At 27.5% G+C, this 15,700-nt stretch overlaps 1 protein-coding gene across 1 annotated transcript; it reads left to right on the top strand.

The window, feature by feature from the left end:
• The first annotated feature begins 514 nt into the window (after positions 1 to 514).
• Positions 515 to 7,753, top strand: LOC115033052 (carboxypeptidase E-like). The gene is made up of 11 exons (XM_029487440.1): positions 515 to 638; positions 1,285 to 1,465; positions 1,620 to 1,864; positions 1,954 to 2,150; positions 2,216 to 2,371; positions 2,842 to 3,008; positions 3,116 to 3,252; positions 4,940 to 5,079; positions 6,632 to 6,758; positions 6,893 to 7,041; positions 7,174 to 7,753. The coding sequence occupies exons 2-11, from the start codon at positions 1,437 to 1,439 to the stop codon at positions 7,258 to 7,260; spliced, it is 1,434 nt and encodes a 477-aa protein (XP_029343300.1). The 5' UTR covers positions 515 to 638; positions 1,285 to 1,436; the 3' UTR covers positions 7,261 to 7,753.
• The last annotated feature ends 7,947 nt before the right edge of the window (positions 7,754 to 15,700 follow it).

The following is a 15,700-nucleotide window of genomic DNA, read 5'->3' as shown; positions in this document are numbered from 1 at the left end:
AGCAGTTTTATCATATTATACATTAAATGCATAAATACAAAAAAAAATGATTTTACTTGTATATCACAGGTATATCAACAAGGTTTTATACATTATTATTTATTAGCAACTAGTACTACAGTCTACAAAGTACAAAGTACCTACTACCTATAGCATTATATCCTTTAATATTATTAATGATTGGTCTTTAAAATCGATCAAAATATGAGCTATATTACCTTTTGATATACTAGCTGCTTATACTTTTGTTATATAGATAGGTAGTTTCATACAACTATAATGATTATACAAAAGGAAATAGAAAAATAATGTTTATATTTCTTATTTGTATAACCTCGGTATGGTATTAATTGAATTGTAATGGTTTGTAAATAGTAATACATATTAAATATATACCTAATATTATTCAAAGCTACTCGCTAAACGACGCTTGAACGAGTAACGACGTTAGTTTACCTTATATACGTCAGGAAGTCGAAACAAATATTTCATAATATTAACTGTTGATGTTCATTGTAAATGTACACAATATATTCATGTATGTTTATTGATTTGTTTATGTTACAATAAACGCTGAACTCAAAATCAGTCATAAAATAGTGCTGAGCTGCGCTAACACAGTAGATAACACTCGAACGGTTAGTATTCTTTATATTGCGAATAAATATTAAATACACTTGTTGTAATTTTTGTCTAACGATAACTAATATGATTTAAATATATTTTTATACATAATATTATAGGGTATTTGGTATATAAAAATAATTAATATAGTAAGTATATACACTTAAATTCTCAATTGCTGTTTTCGATGTAGGTTAAATAAGTATAACCTATAGTCTATCTATACCTATCTATAGCTAGTAGCTACATTAACATTCTGGGTTGTCCACTGTATCATTTTATGGAAGTAACAATCTTAGATGTACGTTTAAATATTTCACCAATTGATAAGTACAGAGAAAATAGATGGGCAATTAATGGTAATTATATTACGAAAGTCATAGAAAAGCTGGCGAAGCTTTTGTGATATTTGCTAAGCCCATTCAAACTATACATGTAATTAAACGAGGTGAACGTATTTTTAAACTATGGTAATTATTAACTGTTTTGCTTTAACAACAGAAAAAAAATTGTGACCACAGGTCTTGACGTAATAACGTATACTCGGCGCGAAATCAATATTATATATTATTGTAGAAGCCCCGGTGGGTGGGACGGACTTGCCTTATACACGTTTTGAGCATGCTCAGACTGAGAGCTTGCATTGCCATTCTGTTATAGCCAGCTGGACGTTACTGCTGCTGTAGAAGTTATCCGTAGTCATACGCCATTCCGGAGAACTATTAAATATATAATTCATTATATTATAATAATTCAATAATAATCACACCGGAGAAATATTAAAAGCTGCAATGTCCTATTATTAAACCATAATGATCAATAAGCGAATCCAGATGTTCGGGTAAGAATTGATTATAATTATTATTTTGTATAATTCACATATTCAAAATTAACATACTTATAATTAGTTATTATAATTAATAATAGCAATATTTACCTATTGTACACAAATATATTTAAACATATGTCATATATCTATATATAATATTATGCAGATCACCCGCAGCGTCAGTGTGGGCTTTATCGTGGTTAGCCGTTTTTGCGATTTACGCAAATTCGTCTGAACTAAAGGAGTTCCAATTCAAGCACCACAACAATGAAGAAATATACGATGCCATTTTGCAAATACGGGAAAAATGCCCAAGCATCACTAGTTTATACAGGCTGTCGGAAGACTCCGTAGAAGGCCGTCCTCTTTTAGTCGTCGTGTTTTCAATTCATCCAACCTACCATAAACCAAGTACTTACATTTTTTACTAATTGTATCACTATACCTACATATTTAATAATTTAAAAAATCACGCTTTAACGTTCATCGATTTTCTATAGTGGATCCAGAGTTCAAATATATAGCCAACATGCATGGTAACGAAGTACTCGGAAGGGAGCTACTATTGAAATTGGCGGATTACTTTTGTGATGAGTATAATGCAGGAAACGAGGAAATAGTAAAATTAATTACCAAAACTAGGATTCACCTAATGCCGACAATGAATCCTGATGGATGGCAAAGATCAACAGATGATGTACAATATTATTCGTTTACATTGCATAACAATGATTTAAAAAATTTGTGAACTCATATATTTAGGGTGGCAGCAACTATTTAATTGGGAGAGACAACGCTGAGGGTGTGGATTTAAACAGAAATTTCCCAGATTTAGACCGAATCGTTTTTGATAACGAAGCATATTATAAAGACATAAACAATCATTTAATGCAAATGGTGGATCATTTGGAACAACCGGTAATTGCTATTTTTAAATTATTTTAATTTTTGGTTTTTTTTTTACTTTCTTTAAAAAAATTTTATCCATTTATTATTATTACTATTATAAAACAAATTGTTTAATTGCCTTTACCTACAGCACATTTTATTTATTTTATAAAAAAAAAAAGTTCTTAAATTTTTATAGTTGTTTGAGTATATCTGTATTCGTATAAATTACATGCATGGTTTTTTATTGACAATAATTAGATTATTTTTTTTGTACCTATACCTATATTCGTTATAGTACAAATATACCAATGTACGAAATTAATTGATGGTTTAAAAACTAATGATCTAGTTGTTTTTAATTAAGGCAAAGTGTAATAATTTGGTAAAAATTAGTAAAAAGAAATAAGTAGAACATTAAAACATTTTAATGGTGTCAGGACTGGTGTAATGGCATCATTATTATATAATATTATTTGTATACCTGTGCCCGCATATAGGTGCAACCAGAAACCAAGGCTGTAATGCAAATGATTATGTCCATACCGTTCGTGGCTTCAGCTAATCTTCACGGAGGTGATTTAGTTGCCAATTATCCATACGACGCTAGTAGATACGGCAATGTGCAAGGCGAATATGCCACAAGTCCCGACGATGAAACATTTAAGTAATGTTTTGTCATAAATATTATTTATACATATAAAACTAATACAGTAATACTAACTATGATAATATATAAGCTGAGTTTGTAATGTTTTATTATATTTTATTTAGATGGTTAGCTTTATCCTATTCAAATTATCACGCAGATATGGCCAATCCGAACAGAATGCCGTGTAGAGGTGGTGACAAAAATTTTGGCAAAGAAGGTGGTATCACTAATGGTGCTAAATGGTATAGTGTTAGAGGAGGTAAGATTTGATTTAATAATTGTTTACATAATATTAAATATTTTTTTAAATTGAAATAAATACAATAAATAAATAATTATAACTAAATACAATTTTAATAAGGACGAATATATTTACGCGCGAGTATTAATTGTAGTCTTTAGTCTGTACTATACAACCGCGGGGTTATCAATTTATAATTTTAGAATGACACTTGACACTCATTACTTCGAAACCATATAAGTACATTTTTGAAAAAAAGTTTAAATAGGAGGGGAGGCTTTAGGGGCTAAGCAACCCAAACATTTCCTTCATTTTGTTTTAAGTTTATTCAATATTATCAAAGTAAGGATTTAGCCCCCCCCTCCCAAATCCCAAACGCTATTTGCGCCTATGGTCGTACGTGTTGGGTAAACGTGCTTTTAGGAGTACCGAGTACTCCGACAGTCGAGTACGGTCTATATTCTATAATAATAATTCATAATTATTTAATACTTAATTTAATATTATTATCATCTTACTATACACTATATAAAATGATTTTTTTTTAATGTTAACACTCGTTGTTATAAAATGTGTTTACGTTTCTGAAAATATTTTTTTTTTATTCTTTTTCCCTTTTTATAGAAAATTAACTTTTCTACTTTTTCGATTGACAACAAACATTTTTAAACTTCATATTCTCAAACAGAATATTTTTCTAAGAATTAATAATAAATAAATAAAATCAAACTTCATACGATAAATTAATTGTTTAAAATATCTTATAAAGTTATAAGGTTTGACGAACGAAAAAGTGGACGAACCAACCTGTACCTATACCCCTGACATGGCAGGCTGTGTCACACCACTCCGCTAATTTTAACTCTAAATAGGTACTTATAAGTTATAACCAATTGGCTATAAAAAATATTGTTTTATGATAAAGTAAAATTATGTTATAAAAAAATATTCAAAAACTTTTTGATATTATGACAGGATACTTTTAAAAGAATCACTGTATATAATATTTATTATAAATTTATAAATAATTATACCGGTTTTATAATAGTATAGCCTATTAAAAATGTTTGACATACCAATACGTACCTACTTTAACCGTTTAAGCTTAATACAATATACATTACAATTAATATATTAATTAGTTAATAAACACAATTACTATAAATACATTTTATAACTTACACTTGATTTTTCTGACATTGTATTGTTAATAAACTTAAACATAAAATAATAGTTTTATTTTTAAAAATTAAACTGTAAATTATTTTTTTCAGAAATATTTGTTACATCAGGTGTGTAATACGTAAATGTTAAATAAATATGTCTATTTTCATATAGGTATATTGATTATTGAATATAGGTATTGACGTATTACGTATAATATTGTACAAATAACCAATATATTTTGAACCAATAATGTTGTACATTGCATTTAGTCCATTCTTGATTTCGTTGAACAAAAAGTAGTGGTATATTATTAAGGGAGTATAAAAATAATAATGGTAAATATAAATGGCTTAAATATTTTTTCGGTTTGCCGTATATTTTCCCCCAGAAGAATAATATAAATTATAGATAATACATTTTGCAAATTATTAAGAGCTATTACTATAATAATTGCTTTTACTTGAATTGTAATTTTAATGAATGTATGCTAACTAGAACCATCCAAATCATAAACTTAATATTTGAAATTCGATTTCAGGAATGCAAGACTTTAACTACTTATCTTCCAATGATTTTGAAATTACCTTAGAGCTGGGTTGTGACAAATACACAAAAGAAAGTGAACTAGAAAAAGAATGGAACAGAAACAAAGATGCACTCATCAACTTGATTTGGCAGGTATATCAATAAATTAATTATATTCATATATCTAAATCTAAGGGAAAAATTCAGGAGGTAAAGGGTTTTTCTGCGACTTCTACCCCCATACTCAATGAATTGTTTTTCTACGTATGTTTATGTAATAGATAGAATGATACACAAAGCATGCTCACTCTCATTTTTTCTAAAGAATTTATCTAAATTCAAATTTTTGTAATTGTTTTGTAAACTTATTACTTAAGGACCATATTTTTAAATACTTACTTTTATATTTTTACACTATGTAAGATCCTGTGGCGATACCAACTCCTTTTTTGAAAATGAGAACTAATCTTTTTTACTATCAATTACAAAGCAGATGAATTTTTTTTAAATGTTAATGTCACTATAAATCAAAATTTTAACAAGTTGTTACCGACTTTCTGAGTTATTAAAATGTGTTTACTAAAACTAACAGTCTTTAAAAATAGTTTCACAAAACTATAAAATAGTCATATAGATAACAGTGTCGTAAGCAATCTACTATAATTAAAAAAAAAAAAGATTTGTAAGTAGTTTTAGTAGATCACCTACGACACCAGTGACCAGAGCCCGACATGTAGATCGTAACAATTATGGTAGATTGCTTACGACACCAATGATCTATAAGTAGATCGCTTATGACACCGTCACCATAATATACCTATAATCCAATCTTTAATTTACTGTTCAGAACTTATTATACTCAGACAATTTTTATAAATTATAAAATGTTAATGGATTAAAATTAATTATTATAATTTTCAAATAATCATATAGTCTTTATAGGTGTCTGCTAAACATACATAGGTTATCATGGATCTTTATTGCCTTTTAATTATTAGTTCACAATATTAAATTACTGAAAATATACTATTAGAATTTAAATTTAGGTACCTACATCTGTAATACAAAAAACCTTATAATTAACAGTTTATGGGAAAAAAGAAGTTGGTGCACGCCACAGTATACTCTTTAAACGGTATAAAAATCTAAGTAGGTTGCAGGTACTAGAGAATGTGGCCATAATGTATAATAAAAAATTCCAAAAATCAGAATTTGAATAAATACATTATCAAAGGAAAAAAATGGAAGTGAGTATGCTTGGTGAATCACTGCGTATAAATTTACCTATAGTTTATATGTTATTTTAAACTTAATTTATGAATTAAATGTATAATATACATCAGGATAATGATAAAGCCATTCAAATTGTACCAAACCCTTATTTTCAACCAGGTACCTCCTTTCTAACTCAAAACAATTTGGATAACCATAAATTATATAATACCTAATACAATATGTAATATCTAGGCTCATATTTGAAGTTACCTAATAAAGATCAAAGTAAATTTATTTGTATATTTTCAATCACTTTAATTTTCGTGCAAACAGATAATACTAACATAAAATAATATTTAATTACGTACCGTATTTCCAAATAAATTCTTAATAACAGATTTATATCGTAATATTTTCTTAGTTTAATTTGTTTTTATATGTTAATATTTGAAATTAATACTTAATAATTGTGTTATTTAAAATGTTTCAGTCACATATCGGAATTAAAGGAATAATTAAAGACGCGGTTACGTTAAAACCATTAGTAAATGCATTTATCAAAGTGGTAAATGTTACTAATGGCCAACTGTCACCAATCTTACACGATGTAACTTCCGGTAAGTTTAAAACTATTCATAGATTATAGACATAATAATATTATAGTGTATAATGATAGTCTGATAGTCATATCGTACAATGACATTTTTGTGATGTGTAAAAAATTTGATTCGTTATTTTTGGAAAATTTTAGTTCAAGACGGAGACTATTACAGACTGCTCACAGATGGTGATTATCACGTCACGGCTTCCATGGATGGATATTTATCTTCGACTAAATTAGTTACTGTCGAAAACAAACACCATAACGAAGCAAAAGTAATGAACTTTACGTTGGAGCCGGTTAGTTTCATAAAACGCCTATTTATATTTAACACTAATTTTTTGAATAAATTAATAATAATTTTTATGTTTACTCCAGTTAGTTGCTTTAATTAGATATTTAAGTGTTTTAATTATAATATTTATTTTCAGATAATTTTACCCAGTAATTATAGCAAAAAGAGAAAGCGTTTTGCATATTCCAATTCAATCACTGCTGATAAATTACAAATGTTTTAGTAAGAATCAATCTTCTTTCAACATTAGTGCCTATACTTCCAATTTGGCACAATTCATAATATCTAATATAATTCATAAATAAATATCAATGAAGAGTCTAAATGTCAATACTAGCACAACTTTATTATATTCGTCTTTAGAACTATAGAAGTATTGAGACAAAATAGAACTATATACAATTTAACTAAATTTAAATATTACAGTGTTTAACTATTCCCTGGAATTTATACTTCAGCTGTTGAGTTTTTCTTATGTTGTTTAATCGTGTAACGGTCGTGAAAATGTATATGAAAATATAAATAGTTCAAATTTATTATGATAAGTTTAAAATACAATATATTATTCTAATCTAATCTTAGATTTCTATGTATAATATTTTTTAATTATTATTTATTATTCATCTAATTAGCTCGGTTTAAATAGATATAACATAATTTCCAGTTAAATGGAACAGTGCACATTGTTCCTTATAGAATAAAACTATACAGTGTAATAGAGTGTATCTTTGTACCTAATAATATGATATTATATTATATATTTATATCAAAATACGCACAGTATGCGTGTACTGTTGCGACTATAACAGTTGTACAGGGATTTATCGATTCCGTCGAAACATATAGTTTCGAAAAAGGTACCTATATAATATATCAACTGAGCCGGGCACCGACTACCTACTGATCATATCTTAGCAGTCATCCTATCCTTAACAACCTAATAAAGTAATAACTAATAATTAATAACCTATTTAGTATCTATAGTATCTAATATCTATATCATATCAACTTAACCGGATATCAACTACATAGATTCTCTAATGACACATTATCTTCAATCACTGTGTAGACACCACTACACCTGCCGACTGCCAGCATATTCAATCCAATTTTTTTATTACAATAATGAATTTATAACAAGTCATACGTTACATTTGTTCATGTATAATATTATGTAGAATTTATTTAAACTATCTATATCTTGATTTAAATGATATGTATTTATAGGTGCTTTATCGTGTTATAAACTTAGGTATACATACAATTTAGAATATAATTTGCAAGTATAATTTATTTAAAGAAATATATATGATTCTATTATAATATGTAATTCAAAATAATGATTTACATGATGTTATACAATGGACCTGCTACCAACAATTTTATAGTAACTACAGGTATAATCGTATAGATATAATTTTAAATATTACATATTAAAATTACCTATATATTAATATATATTATATTATTATAGCTTTATGACTTTATGATAGAGGGGTTGATTTAAAAAATGTAATTCTCGTCAGGATTATTAAGTATTTAAGATATATTTTTTTCATTTTCAAATCGATCAATGATATATTGACTTCGTTTCAATAAATCTTTAATCTATAAAAATATGTCTATGTACCTACCTATAATATTAATGAATCCAAACCCCTCCGGGCCGTTTCATCTTGGATAAAGAACGTTCGGTTGTATTATTAATACTTCCTGACCATTGTCCATTATCATCATTCATCAATGCGCCCTTTTTAAGCCCTCTAACAACTCGGCGATATTGAATTGAGTCCATGCTACTTTTATATGTTTGAATTAGGTCCAGCTTATTATCTTAATATCTTTGAATTGAGTCCGTATAGATAAAATGTCATAATTATTGTCATATTGTTCTATGGTCATAACTACCTATAAGCGGGTGGCGACCTCAAGCCTTGCACATTATATTAAATATAATTATAATTATTTTTAATTGATTGACTCTTTATAATTATTATTTATTATTATTACGATAAAAACAAATTAAAGCAGTGTATACAATCACACATAATTATTATTATTATTTTTAATATTTTTTAATTAATTGACTCTTTATACTTATTACCACAATTAAAAAAAAAACCGTGTAAACAATTACACACATTTTTTGAAAGATTACTCAGCCAACCTCCACGTGGTGTGTCCTGGCCTCTGGCCTCAGGCTGGAGTGCTGGACTCAACTCGAACGACGAATACGGAACAACCTAACAATATTGGTCAGACTCAACTCCAATAACCCCAAAAAAAAAAGGTGGGTAAGTGGTTGTCGCTCTGCTGTACAGTAGGTTACAAGTGGGTCACTGTATAATGGATAGTATTAAATTTGAATTCAATGATATAATATCACTGTATAAGAAAAACGATTCTGAGCGGAGACGGTTTGTCAGTCTAGATATTAGACATACTTATTATAGGTATACTCAGTGGCGTAATTTGGTCATTTATGTGGGGGGGGGGGGATGAAATTTTTGAACATTTTGCCCCCTCACCCATAAAAGTTGAACATTTTATAAATTTTTAACTAAAAAATAATTATTCAATTTTAAATTTGATAAATTTTGTCAAGATTTTAACTTCAAATGCTTATAAAAAAAAATTGTGCCTATGTATTTGTAATATTTTTCAACTGCTATTGTAACAATGTATCAGGAGCCCTGTATTAAATTTTTACACTTTTTTGCCCAATAGATAAAACTTTATTGATATTTATAGAAAAAAAAACTTAAAAAATTGAAAACTTACAATGTCCGTAAACAGCTCAAAAAGAGTCAAATTATTTTCAAAATTTTATCGTATATATAAAATGCTAATATAAACATTCAGTGAAATTTTCAAGTTTCTACAGTCATTCGTTTTTTAATTACAACAAAATAAGAAAATCGTCTCATGAGAAATCGAGCAAATATCAAATGTTGTAAAAATATGAATTTCAAACGCTCATAAAAATTTAATTTGACTCTCTTATAGACATTTTTTTTTTAATAAAGGTAGATTATCCTTTTAGGAATCTTGTATTACATTTTAAAATCTTAGTCCTAAAAAGAAAAAATTTTACGAATTATAAACTCAAAATAATTAGGTAATTTTCGTGATTTTTCCATATTTTGTCAATTTTTAAACTTTAAATGCTAATAAAAAAAAACTGTGACTAAGGATTTTTAATATTTTTCAAATGTCATTGTAACAATATAGTAGGAGCCTTGTATTAAATTTTCAAGTATTTTTACTCAACAAATAAAGTTTTATTGACATTCATAGAAAAAAAAACTAATTAAATTGGAAACTGAAATTGTCCGTAAACAGCTCAAAACAAATCAAAATATTTTGAAAATTTTATCATGTATAGAAAATGGAAATAGAAACAACCAGTGAAAATTTCATGTATCTACAGTCATTGTAAAATCAATACATTCATCGTTCCACTCAGAAACTAAAAGGTGGGTAAGTGGATGTCACTCTGCTGTACAGTAGATTACAAGTGGGTCACTGTATAATGGATAGTATTAAATTTGAATTCAATGATATAATATCACTGTATATAAGAAAAACGATTCTGATCGGAGACGGTATGTCAGTCTAGGTATAAGATATTATATTATATACTTATCTATATGGTATTAAAAAAAATTGACCAATAATAGGTATCTATAATAAATTCCAAATTAATCATATCGTAATATCCAACATAAAAACAAACCGTGATACTATCATACATAAATAATAGTATACTTTAGAAGTTTCAAGTACCCACGAATAATATTATACAATCACAACAAAATAACTAAAATAGTTATTCCAGATTTTTAATATGTAATTTCGTCCAAATTTGAGCTTAAAATGGCTATAAAAATAACCTGTGCTCATGTATTTTTTAGATTTTTTGGTAACAGAATTAAATACTTACGTGGAATCTTGTTTTAAATTTTCAATCCTTAGATATAAAAGTTGAACATTTTAAGAATTTTGAACTACAAAATAATTATTCAATTTTAAATTTGATAAATTTTGTCAAAATTCGATTTTTAAATGCTTATAAAAAAAAATTGTGTCAATGTATTTTTAATGTTTTTCAACTACTATTTTAACAATATATCAGGAGTCTTGTATTAAATTTTAACACTTTTTGACCCAACAGATAAAACTTTATTGATATTTATAGAAAAAAAAACTAAAAAATTCGAAAACTTACAATGTCCTTAAACAGCTCAAAAAGAGTAAAATTATTTTCAAAATTTTATCGTGTAAAGAAAATGCTAATATAAACATTCAGTGAAATTTTCAAGTATCTACAGTCATTCGTTTTTTAATTACAACAAAATAAGAAAATCGTAACATGATAAATCCAGTGAATATCAAGTGTTGTAAAAATATGAATTTCAAACACTCATAAAAATTTAATTTGACTTGCTTGTAGACATTTTTTTTTTTGAAAAAGGTAGACAAACTTATGAGGATTCTTGTATTCCATTTTCAAATTTTAGATTTAAAAAGAAAATTTTTCATGAATTTCTAACTCGAAATAATTTATTTTTACGTATTTTGTCAATATATGAACTTTAGATGCTTATAAACAAAAAATGTGACTATGGATTTTTAATTTTTTTCATCCGCCCTTGAAACAATATAATAGAAACCTTCTATTAAACTTTATAGCTTTTATAACCAACAAATAAAATTTAATTGATATTTATATAAAAAAAAAATAAAAAAAATGGTAACTACAAATGTCCGTAAACAGCTCAAAATAAGTCAAAATATTTTCAAAATGTTATGGTGTATGTAAAATGCTAATATAAACACTCAGTCAAAATTGTATGTTCCTACGGTCATTTGTTTTAGAGTTGCACTAAAAACCAAAATCGATTTTCTCGAAAACAGATTTTGCGTAAAAATTCCCGTTTTTTCTTAATTTTTCTTTTGTTTTTCACGTCGCTTTTTAAAACTACTGGGACATTTTTACTTTTGACCCCCCAAAGTACCAACTAGATTCACTTTCCTATCAGAAAAGATACTGTTGAAGAAGCACTTTTACTGTCCTAAAAGGTGATGACAGACACAAAAAAAAATTAAAAAATTATAAAATAAACACACAATATTGTAAAATTAATACGTTTATCTTTCCACTCAGAAGTATGTATGGTAAGTATTGTATGGTGTATAGGAAATGCTAATATAAACATTCAGTAAAATTTTCATGTATCTACAGTTATTCGTTTTTGAATTACAACAAAGTAAGGAAATCGCTACATGAGAAATCGAGTGAATATCAAATGTTGTAAAAATATGAATTTCAAACGATCATAAAAATGTAATTTGACTTTTTTGTAGACATTTTTTTTTTTGATGAAGATAGACAATAGTATGAGGAATCTTGTATTTATTACTGGGAATTTTAAATTTTGATCTCCCCAATGCACCAACGATATTCACTTTCCAATCGAACAAGATACTGAAGTTGAAAATCGAAGCATTATTTCGACTACTTTCGTGTACACAGACACAACAATAAATTTAAAAATTTAAAAAAAATAAAAAATAAAAATATAAAAAAAAAACACACATTCAATACATTCATCGTTCCACTCAGAATCTAAAACTTCTCATATTATCTTTTTTTGACAATACAGGAACAAAGTTTAAAAAAAAAACTTACAGATGGTAACTTAGGGGATGGCGGATAATAGGCACTTAAGTTAAAGCATAAATTATAATTATTGAAAAACGTATGCCGGCCGCCGAGATGCATGAATAATCACTAAACATTTATTGAATCAATTGTTGAGAGCTAATTATCGGTCCCTTAAACATGATTTAGTGGGCAATGATTGGTCCATTAAATTTTATTGAACCATAACTCATAAAATTAATCAGTTTTTGATGAAACCTGCATGGCATTAGAATATTATTTCATATTTCAATAAACTTCTTATTTTCACTTATTAAATTAAAATAATTGTGAGTTTATCATTTATTGGTACCTAAGTGAGAACTACCTAATATTATTTAATTCAGTATTACAATTGTTGTGATGAAGAATGTATTTATTATAGGGCAATATTTGTCTCCTAAATATTCACAATGTTCTTCCGTATAGATGACATTCTCCGATTTCATTGTACTCCAGTATACTTATACCTAATGATAATATCGGGAGGTCGGTCTCCTGTATGGATGTATATAGTATAGGGTGTGTAGACTAACGAGTGTACTTCATTTTTAATCAAGAGCTATGAGGTTTAGCCCTTGAGGTAGGTAATTGTAATAAATGTGTTAAATTTTAATTCAATGATTAAGCATTGTATTTGTATTCGATGTTATACTATTCTGAATGGAGATAATCTGTCCACCTACAACATCTACAATATGTCTACATAATAATAATTCTAAATTTTGACGAATTTTGTTTAAATTTTATTCAAACACTTATAAAAAACAAAATAATGACTTTATATTTACGATATTTTATTATTGCTGTATGAAAAAGTTGTTGGGAACATTTATTAAATTTTCAATGTGTTTTACAAACTGAAAACAAACTTTTAAGTTTACATAAATTAAAAATTTTAAATTTCTATTAATAATACTTAAAATAAGCTGAAGTATTTTTAAATTTTATAATGTCTGGGAAGTGCTTATATAAAATAATAGTAGGTAAAATTTTCATTTCGTTCATTTCTATTCATTTTTTTTTTAATTACCTACAACATTGTTAAAAACTGATTTTAAATATTCGCGATGTTTTTTTGAAAAATGTTTTCGTTGTTTTCAATCATGTACTTTTAACCCTCCCCCTAAATTACAAACTTTCCTTGAAGTTAAAAATTGGGGTATTTTTTTTACCATAAAGTGTCTTTCAATTTACATTATTTTATAAGAAATATATTATATAGCCATATACAGGTACATTTTTAGGTCTAGGTCAGGCTAACTGATTTCAAGTGACTAAGGCACTAAGCCCTGGAAGCTCACCTCCTTCTGATGTGCTAATCTATAGATATTTAATAACGAGATATACTTGAAAGTTGAGACTAATTAAATAGCGGAGCTTCTTTCCCGGTTTTTAGTTTATAATACTACATTACGCTGTTTTCTAAATACCGACCTACTTATTATTGTAATTATATGGTGTCTACCATGGCTTAAATATTAAATGTATATTTTAGCCATGGTGTCTACTTAATAATAAGGATTATAGCCAGGATTATGAAATGTTCTAAAAGTTTGGAAACTGTCATTATGTACACTAATATTATAGGATTGATAAGCGATATTATGATATAATATTAATGAGGTGATAAAACATTTTACCAAATAAATGTGCAGTGTTATGGTATTATCATTTATCAGTCCTAATTATTAGTCTAATTAAAGTTAGTCTAAATTTATTAGTCTAACTAATGGTAATTTTCGAATTTTTTGAACACTGTAAAATACGTGTACTCCTATTAATGCGTATAGTGATTAGTGGGGTTGTAATAATACTATAATCTATAGGCTATAGCATAGAACAATATAGCTATAAGTAATAAGGTGAATTATATTTTTTTATCCATGCATAAAGATAATAATATATACACGACCTGCATATTGGACATTTTTAAGTGTTCGCTGACCGCCGTTCTGGTATTGTTGTGTGGGTGGGTGGTGGGGTTACGAGAGAATCCGTTTCAAGAAGTCGTACAACAGTCGTTGAGTACAACTTTACCGTGAACTGTTCACTATCCTCAGTTACAAGTTCTAAACTTCCAACCTTTAAAGCATCACACGTAAATTAATAATTGTAGATTGTTGAATAAGCCACATGGTCATATGTGAGAATTATTCTGTCTGTATTTTATTGTGATTTAAATAATTATTGGTGCAAAAAATACAAAGGATATGAAATAAATATTTAAAATCGCTCGTGCATAACTACTTAGCTTAAATTACCATATTTATTTATATAAAATGAACTACATTATCCCACAACATCAGTTGCCAGTTACTGATTTACATTGCGTTGTCAAAATATGCACATATTTAACCATTTAGATATATTGAGATTTGGGGCACAGACTAAAATAATTCACTGGGGCGCGATACATCCTTCCCGCTATATTAAACTCCAATTCCCAACCTCTTTCATCAAAGTGGTATAGATATTATTTATTAATGTATTATAATATATTTTCTAGATGTTAACGAAGCTGACACCATGCAGTTTGAATCCCGGATTCGCAGTTTTTGAATAATTTCTCTCGTAATAAATAGTAATAATATAATCTTTGAGTGCGGCGAAATGAGTATGCAACATAATATATCATTGTGAAAGAATCAAAAATCCCATAACGCCCGACGCTGCTGTAGACGGAACGGGAATACGGGTTTAATTTCCGATATTCATATCATTCGTATCGTACTACCACAGATTATATAAAACATTATATATAACATATTATATTTTAACTAAAAAAAACTACTACTAAAAAAAAATATTGTACTACAAGCTAGGAAACAATATGAATCGACGTCGACCAGGTCGTGGCGCAGCGTGGGGTTTCGTCAAATCCCCTTGCCGCGGTCGCACTGGCGTGGGCTGTACGACAGTGCAGCCACCAGCCGTAGTGATTATCCGGACCGGGTTC

Source organism: Acyrthosiphon pisum, chromosome A1 (genome assembly GCF_005508785.2).
Source record: "Acyrthosiphon pisum isolate AL4f chromosome A1, pea_aphid_22Mar2018_4r6ur, whole genome shotgun sequence".
Taxonomy (NCBI): Eukaryota; Metazoa; Arthropoda; class Insecta; order Hemiptera; family Aphididae; genus Acyrthosiphon; species Acyrthosiphon pisum.
This window is presented reverse-complemented; position numbering and strand designations above follow the sequence as displayed.